This window comes from Asterias rubens, chromosome 3, assembly GCF_902459465.1.
Source record: "Asterias rubens chromosome 3, eAstRub1.3, whole genome shotgun sequence".
Lineage (NCBI taxonomy): Eukaryota > Metazoa > Echinodermata > Asteroidea > Forcipulatida > Asteriidae > Asterias > Asterias rubens.
The window spans coordinates 6,549,014-6,558,360 of NC_047064.1; the positions used below are offsets into that span (position 1 = coordinate 6,549,014).

Consider the following 9,347-nt stretch of genomic DNA (forward strand, 5'->3'; position numbering starts at 1 on the left):
GGTTTCGACCAAATCGGCTCCGTACAAGTTCCATAAGCTGTGTCCGGAAATGTTCGTACTTGAAGCAATAAACGACTGGATTCACGCTCATGTTGCACATTACTAGTCCAGTAAAAACTGCTCTTACCCGAGCAACCGCTGGTTCCCTTGTACTTATGACATCCAAGCTGAATAGCAACCGCATCGTTTCCATTGGCGTCCAACAAATGAAAAACATGATACCAGCTATTAACATTGTCAGTCTGACGTTTTTCTTTGCTTTACTCAAGACAACATCTGCTTGCTGGGTGACTGTGCCGTGCAGCTTGTGTCTCAACAAAAGTAGAATTTGAATGTACGAAAAATATATCAGAACTATACTGGAATAATATACTCAACTAACAACACCAGACAGAATATTGGCACTATAACACCGACTCCCAGATTGTGATTGAAACGGCATTGCTTCTGATTGACATGAAATAAAAATGTGTTGTTAATTGCATACGTGAAACCAACGATCCAAGCACCACACATTGAAACTTTGATCTTGAAGAGTGAGCAGTAGTTGCGATGTTTAACCGGATAGCACGTGGCAAGAAAACGCTCCAACCATATCACCACCAGATTGTACGTGGACGCAATAGTGACACTCCAAACAAAATAATCAGAGTAGATAAACCGACACACAATATCACTGAACAAGTTCTCTTCCAAATTTGTCAAAAGTGTCGACTGTTGACGGATAAGTCGGTTGGTGAAGGAGTTGAACTGTTTACGTCTGACCGTCATGACGAAAATCACCAAACCGTTTCCGAAGATTGCCGAGCATGCGATGGCAACGTTGAATGCAGTTTCCGAGAATGGCAGAGCACGCGATGATCGCACTGAACACTCTGCTCACACTGGTTGCCATGCTGTCGTTTATTAGTTTTGTTTTAATTTTACTCTTCTTGCCCAAACAATTATTCTGTTCTACGTTGAGCTCAGTTTGGTGATCCAAATACCACCTCTTCACTTTCAGTTCGATCTGTTAAGAGGTTGTTCAAAAGTTGACTCAAAATGTCAACCAAAATATTTAACACAATCTGTCGTCTGAGTTGAAGTGAATGCTACACCAAGAATGGAACGAAATGACTTTAGCTTCTTATCTTATAAGAGCCGTAGAAGAGAAGATTCAATTCATGATTATCCTCGAGGTGAGCATCATTCGTGGGAATGGCCCCCTGGCTTCGCCCTTGGGCAGTACCCAAGAGCGAGCCGAGTGGCAATTTTCTGTACCGAGTTATACAACAGCACTTGTGATCCGGAAGAATAAAAAAGTCACGCGACACTCAATAGCCTAGAGGTTGGTCCATCACTGCTCAGGTAATGGACCAAACCATGAGACCGCCCCAAACAAGACACTTAGATTTTCCCTTTGCGTTTCCTGGAGCGTCAATAAGCAGACTATTTTGCGTTAAAAACAATATAATCGTGAATCGTTTGTCTTGAGTGAAGGCTATCTACTGCCTCAAATACAATAACAAAGTTTGTGGTGTTTTGTTTCATTGTTACAAGGTTTTTGTTCATTTGTGGGGTGTCGTGGCCGAGCGGATAAGAGCACCGTATGTTTAAGCTCTGGTGCTTCTGTTCAGCAGAGTGTGGGTTCGAATCCCGGTCGTGACACTTGTGTCCCTGAGCAAGACACTTAACTATAATTGCTTCTCTCCACCCAGGGGTAAATGGGTACCTGTGAGGGCAGAGGTGGTTCTTGTGATTGATTTAGCCGAGTAGCGCATATTAATGTTGCACAGGCTGCATACGTGAATTAAGGCCCAGTGACCAGGGGTAATAATGTGAAGCGCTTTGGGACGTCCTCCGGGTGTGAAAAGTGCTATATAAAAACGGGTTATTACTATTATTATTATTATGAGTTGAACCAACGATCTCCGGATTTACGTACCGGTGTGCAAGAAGAGTTTGTCCCCCGGAGATTTTGTTCCCCACACGGCGACAAGGTGGCTGTGCTGAAGATGCGTTTCTTTGGACACGTCATGCGTCGCGGAAGTTTCGACACAAAAATAATACATGGGTCAGTGGAAGGAAAGAGAAGGAGAGGTCGTCCAGCAACATCATGGACGACCTACAAAAAGAGGTGGACCGGATAGGGAATGGCAGCTGCATCCAAATCAGCAGTAGACTGGGTCCCATGTCTTTATCTGCAAGGAGAAAGACATGTACTTACTTTTCAGAACCAGTGATCATTGGATACAATCATTTGATTGGATGCACTGACGTAGCTTTCTATATCTGTGTTTTGATTGGTCTGAGGTGACGTTCGGCAGCTGTACTTACGGTCGTCTAACTATGAATCTAGGTGAAAGGTGAAGATTGACGGGGATTGACCTAGGCTACCAGGTAGCTATGTAGCGGAGTTTGCGCCACCGCTCTGAAGAGAAACGGCAAACTGTGAACAAACTTCTTCTTAATATAGCGCCCTCTTTTGAAAAATCCTTTTTTAGCTCCTGCTAATTTCCCATCTTTGAGGGACAGAATCTCCGGCGGACAGATATCCCAACACCTGCACTCTACCAACTGGAGTCTTTTAATATTAGTTGGGTTAGAAATACTTCTTTTTTCAAAAACTACGTTGCTTAAGAGGAAGCCGTTTTTCACCATATTTTATACTTTTAACAGCTCTCTATTGCTCCTTATCAAGTAAGTTTGTATGCTAATAATTATTTTGAGTAGTTACCAATAGTGTCCATTGTCTTTAAGATACAAGTCTGTCCGAGTGTATTTATAAATTGTGCAGAAGTCTATGTTTTAAGCTTTGCAATAGCTCTTAAATATAAACCTGCAATATACATTTGTGTAGCTTGAATTAAACACAAAAAACACAAGTTTTCATACTCACGTGCAGAGTGTAAACTTCCTGTAACGACCAATGAAAACCGATTAAAGTTTCACGCTCCGTTTTCTTCAAACACAATTGTGAACAATGATTGCTCAAAACGCCATTTCTCCGGTAACTATTACTTAATACGTCCCTCATACGGGCACAATACGAATTGTATACATGTAGGCCTATGGTGAGTCGTGTGCCCGAATGTTCTAGACCTATATCTTATGCTATAAACACACTTATTATAATAGGCATTACACCTCTTGCACTTGTCAAAGACCAGTTCTCTCCAGTGCTCTCACTTGGTGTATCCCAACATATGCATAGAATAACAAACCTCTGAAAACTTACATTACATTACTCGTTACATTACTTTGTATGCTTTTAAATGCACGATACAATACAATGCTTCAGGTGAAGTCTATTATTATTTGAGTGAGAAATTATCTCTTTCTCAGAGAAACTACGTTACTTTAGAGGGAGCCGTTTCTCATAATGTGTTATGCTATCAAAAGCTCTCCATTGCTCGTTACCAAGTAAGTTTTTATTCCAAAGAAATATTTTGAGTAATTACCAGTAGTGTCCAGTGCCTTTAAAGCAATCATAGGCCTATACTTTTGGTTTTGTTTATCCATTGCTAATATAAACACAACAAGCTGTGAAAATTTCAATTTAAAAAGTTTTGTGGAGTAGTCCAGCTGCTAAGGCACATATGCGGAAAAATTGGGCACTTTGTGCTAAAAGCATGAAACTTCCTACAGTTGTTATAATTATAACCTAAAGATCATTTTAAGACTTGAACCCATCTAAGATCTCGCCCATTTTAGGGGTGGGGCTACGTTTTAAGAAAATGGGGGTAAACAGTTTAATATGTCGATTTTGACTATATTAAAATAAATTCTGCTCATTTTTTTTTAACTAAAATGCATAATGACAGTAAAATAATTATTAAAAAAATTAATAACTGTCCATAATTCTGCCCCTTTTGGGCGGACTCATATTTTTTCAAAAAGTGGGGATACAAAATGTAATATGTTTTTTTTTTAGTTAATTAGTTTTTCTCTGCTAATTTGTTTAGACTAAAATACATAATAACAGAAATAGTTATTTAAAAATTAATAATACATATTTAAAAATTAATAACTATATTTATTCCTGCCCCTTTTGTGGAAGGAGTCACATTTTTTTAAAGTGGGCCAAAAAACATGTCTTCTAGCCCCTCGATTGTTTTACTGATACATGCAAAACCGTGTAGATATAGACATTCTTAAAGTCACCTGGAAATATATATATTTTTTTTCAAATATAAGAGTATATGCTTACGAACAATAAAACATTTTTTTTAGTAAAAAGTTGTTTGGGGGGCTGACTCCGCCTACCCCTTTTGTGACGTCAATCGAGGCAGACTTTGCCTGCAATGCGTATAGTAAACACACGTGCAAAGTACATGTACGTCCAAGTCGTGAGTTGGTACATTTTAAAAAGTGTTTTTCTGCATTCAGCAGCAATACACCTGGTCGGCATTGCCGGGAAAATAAGTCTGCCTCGATTGACGTCACGAACAGCGCCCTCTCGGGTCGGGGTCTACTCTTAAATATTTGTAAATAACATAAGAACTGATTTTTTAAAACCTTAGTTAACTGTTTATTCACATTCCACTCATCAAAACACATATATTAGTGACAAAAGCTTTTTTTTGAAAAAATACCACCTCCAGGTGACTTTAATTATAACATTTCTACATTTTCAGTATGCCCTTAATTTGTTTTTTTGCAGTAACAGTGTTAAACAAAAATTCACAGCACTTCTTTGTTCCCGCTTGGAGAGTGAACGATTGGGTGCTTAACAAATTGAACCAGCAGTAATATCTTAATAATGAGTATTCTTATACAATGTTTGCCTCTCCAACTTCCCACAAGAAATGTATGGACAAATAATCTATACTTTGAATACACTATCTGAGAAACGTTTGTGGCATAAAATTTTCTCAGATTCAAAAGTTGTTGAACCCTTTCTCTAAAACCACAAACCTTTGAAAGAAATGTTTTGCCAACATTGTTGAGTTTGTGCTTTTTCACCAGTCAGTTTTATGGCCATTCATATTTTGAGATGTTACCTAGGGTGCATACCCTCCATAATTATAAAGAGCTTGCTTAAATCAATTTTCACGATATTTTTCAGCAATACTTTTTTTTTTTCGTCTTGGATTTGGCACTCAGGGCTGCATGTGTTTTACTTTGAAATTTATATGGTTGCAAATGCACTTCAAAAGTAGAATACAAGTATTCACCCAAATACGTCCATTGAAAAGGTGTAGTTGTGTGTAATTTCGTCCACTGTTTTGTAGAACAACCTTTTAGACTCTACAAAATGGCGGACCATATTTTCCGCTGTTTGTTTATCCAGTGGTAATGCGCTTTTATTTTATTTTATAATAACCTGTTACTAATTACAACATACTATGGGTGTTGTTTGTGCATGAACAACTCTTAAAAAGGATAAACAGTAATTCCAAATATCATAAGTTAAAGAGAGTGCAATGAAATGTGCTCCTCTAAGTTTAAGTTTGTCTCTTTCTATTTCCCGCCACAATATTCTTGACAACCGCGCAAATCAGAATCCCACATTAAAGTGACTATCACACGCAATGGGTATAACAATCTCGTTTAATTTGAGCTGTATAATGTATAGTGGCTACTTACAAAGCGTGCATATTCGGCACTCAGTGACACTCAATGCGTTTTAACATACAGTATTTAGTGTGGGACTACGTTTGAATCATGAAAGGAGACCTAATCCTGGTTTACAAGGTGCTGTGGCGCAATGTGCTACCAATCAAGCCAGGAACACCGGGCGAATCCTTTCTCTTTTCGATAAGTGCACTGGGTTCCTCTATACGTTCATTACGCAGCACTAGGAGACCAACTCCTTTACGTCACATCGGAAGGACGAAGCGTCAGGTTCAAGTGTCAGAGGGTTAAACTCGAACAGACACACTGCATTTCAGAAACACCAGAGTTTGAATCTGGTGCTGTTCACCGCTCGGGCCATTATGACACCCCACGAGCCGGCAGTGTATTGAATCGAAAAAGTTGCTCAACTAAATTTAGTACCAATTGCTGTACCTCTGTAGTCACTGAATATTCCAAAGTCACCGCGATGATGGCTGTATATTGTATATAGAGACACAGTTGGTACATTTGGTATGTCCTCTCCAGAACGCGGTTTCGACGAAATCGGTTCCGTGTACAAGTTGCATAAGCTAAACGCGGAAATGTTCGTACTTAACAGCAATACATGCGACTGGATTCAAGCTCATGCTGGAGACAACCCATCCAATCAACATCTTTGAATGAATGAATTGATCTCAGTTATAAATATCATAAGGTGTATAAACTGAGGGCAATATAAAGCCACCTACAACACCACTAGTTAAAGGCAGTGGACACTATTGGTAATTACACAAAATAATTATTAGCATAAAACCTTTCTTGGTAACGAGTAATGGAGAAAGGTTGATAGTATAAAACATTGTGAGAAACGGCTCCCTCTGAAGTGCCATAGTTTTCGAGAAAGATTTCGAGACCTAAGATTTAGAAGTTGAGGTCTCAAAATCAACCATGTAAACGCACACAACTTCCTGTGACAAGGGTGTTTGTTTCTTTCATTATTATCTCGCAACATTGATGCCCGATTGAGCTCAAACTTTCACAGGTGTGTTATTTTATGCATATGTTGAGATACACCAACTGTGAAGGCCAGTCTTTGACAAATACCAATAGTGTTCACTGCCTTTAAGAGCAAACTCAACTCATGCTCGGTTCTTTTTACGGAGATAACTCAAATCCCTTGTGTTGATACAGTGTTCTGTATCGGGTCTATGGCCAAAGATGTTCCGTCGGTAGACTCCTCTCCAGGACGCACTCGATTTCGACCAAATCGCTTCCGAACAAGTTGCTTGAGCTGTGTGCGGAAATGCTCGTACTTGAAGCAATAAACGACTGGATTCACGCACATATTGCACATGATGAAACCCAAAAATGCTTGACCTAGGATAGTAACTAATTCACTTGAGCTTGAAGAAACAACACCGATGGTAAGGAGCACCCGCAACGTCTGCATCGGAGTACAGCAAATGAAGAACATGAAACCAGCAATCAACAACGTAATTATGACGTTTCTTTTGGCCTTGCTCAAGATACCGTTTTGCTGATTGGCGTTAGCGTTGTCAAGTTTTTGTCGAAGAACGAGAAGTATTCTACCGTACGAAAACGATATCAAGATCACTGGAATAATGTACTCCACCAAAATAATCACAATGAATAGAACGATCCTAGCAGTGGGACTTATGGAATAATCAAAGCCGCACTTGTTATCAGTGATTATGTACAAAATAATAAACCTTATCGCATATGTAAAACCGATGATCCAAGCAACACACATTGAAACTTTGATCTTGAAGAGTGAGCAGTAGTTGCGGTGTTTGACCGGATAGCACGTGGCAAGAAAACGCTCCAGCGATATCACCACCAGATTGTACGTGGATGCTACGCTTAAACCCCAAACAAAAAAGCTGGAGCGAACCAACTTACAGAGAATCCACCCTGAGAAATTCCCCTCTAGATTGTCCAAAAGCGAAGTTTGTCTGATAACAGTCACTGCGAGGAACACCAAACCAGAGATGAGGTCGATGATGGATTGGTGACGGATAAGTCGGTTAGTGAAGGAGCTGAACTGTTTACGTCTGACCGTCATGACGAAAATCACCAAACCGTTTCCGAAGATGGCAAAGCATGCAATGGTCACGTTCAACGCAAAAGCCAAACCGTCACTTGCCATTGTAAGCTGGCTAGAAAAAAAGAAATTGAGAGAAACAAATGTTAAGTACTTTATGAGTTCCGGTAGCGAGTTGAGTGGACTATGTTGAATGCACTCAGTAACCAAAATCAGAAAATGAAGACTGAAAAACAACTTTGAAGTCTTTTCGTATGAGTTATGGTCAAAGTTAAGTCGAGTGGATTTTGTTGAATGCCCTCGGTAAACAAAATTAGGGAAAAAACTGTGACCAAAAAAAGTGACGGCTGCCCAACTCAACCAATGTCTTTAACAATCAATCTCAAAGTAGTGATACCAAAATCAGAAATGAAGCTTCCGTAGTCTTGAAAAGGTATTTTTATAAGTAACACTCATATCCCTTAATCTAACCTTGAATGCTGCTATTTAGGATCCGAATACGTGCAGAAATAAATTTACAGATTGTTATCATGCAACAAATATAGCGGGAACATCACGGTGCACAATTCATTTTGAGTTTTATATCAATACACCAAGGTCCCTCCACGGGAATATAAAACGCCAGATGGACGCAAGGCTACTAAATGTCATAGCTAATTGATACGTGTGTATCACAATTATTCCTGGGGCTAACCAATCATTTTAAGGCGAAGGCCGGTGGCTTTTGATTTTCGCCGCTTTTAGGGAAACACATGGTCTTCGGGGAAAACAGTTGGTCTGAAAATACTCCTGTATTTTTTGATTTAACAGAGATACTATTTACCAAAATGAATTTTGATGCTAGCAAAATAAAAAGCACGTTTGTTTTGGGGACGGTGTAGCCAATTTAAAAGGGGACGGTGTTGATGGGAAATTATCAATTATAGAACCAAAGCAGGTGAGGTATCCGTTTGGTAATCACACTCTTAAAATGAATGGAAATAAAATCACAATATTGGTGAGAAGTACAACAGCTTTTAATATAGGTTTTCTATATGGCACGAAATTGAATGCTAATGAAAAGAGTCATTCGATTTCGTTTTAAGACTAGTCATATGTACTTTTAAGTTATTCGATTTAACAAAATAATCATTCAATTTAACAATTCATCAAAGCAGCATTCAAATTCACAGCCGCTTCTTGAGGCATGTGTGTCACGAAAAAGAATGACGATACGCTAAATTGAACAGAGTGCTAAAGGAATTTGACTCGACTCAAAACGAAATTGAACGGCCGAATTCTGAATTTGAAACGCAGTAACAACTGGAGAGGCAAAACAGTTTAATTCGAACGCATGAAAATGAAATTGACTGCTCATTTGCCGATTATTTGACCGAGAAAACCTAGTAAAAAGCATTTTGAGAATCATTTCACTTTGATGTAATGTGGTTGTGAAAATGTATAAGTATTCATCCCCAAAATTTGCATATGAGAAGCGTTACTTACAGTAACGTCGCACAGATTATGTATTCAAATTCAGGTTTATTTTTCCTGCTTGGACATTATTGATTCGGAACGTTGGCGATAACTCAAAAACACGACCACCATTCGAAGTGAAGTTTTCACAGGTTAGTTTCATTGTATATCTCAACTATTAAAACAATTGTTGTTTGTTTATTGGTGTTTGATTAGTTTAAATCCAAACAAAAAAGGACATACTATGTTCCAAGGAACAAACATTTCGTTTTAAATAGGCAAAAACGAGCCG

General features: G+C 38.9%; 1 protein-coding gene across 1 annotated transcript; it reads right to left on the reverse strand.

The window, feature by feature from the left end:
* Positions 1-6,706: 6,706 nt before the first annotated feature.
* LOC117288008 (neuropeptide FF receptor 2-like) lies at positions 6,707-7,705 on the reverse strand. Its single transcript, XM_033768684.1, has one exon. It carries the CDS (start codon positions 7,703-7,705, stop codon positions 6,707-6,709), a length of 999 nt encoding a protein of 332 aa, XP_033624575.1.
* Positions 7,706-9,347: the final 1,642 nt, after the last annotated feature.

Excerpts from the sequence above, each read along its gene's own strand:
- LOC117288008 (XM_033768684.1), bottom strand. The coding sequence starts at position 7,705 with ATGGCAAGTGACGGTTTGGCTTTTGCGTTGAACGTGACCATTGCATGC.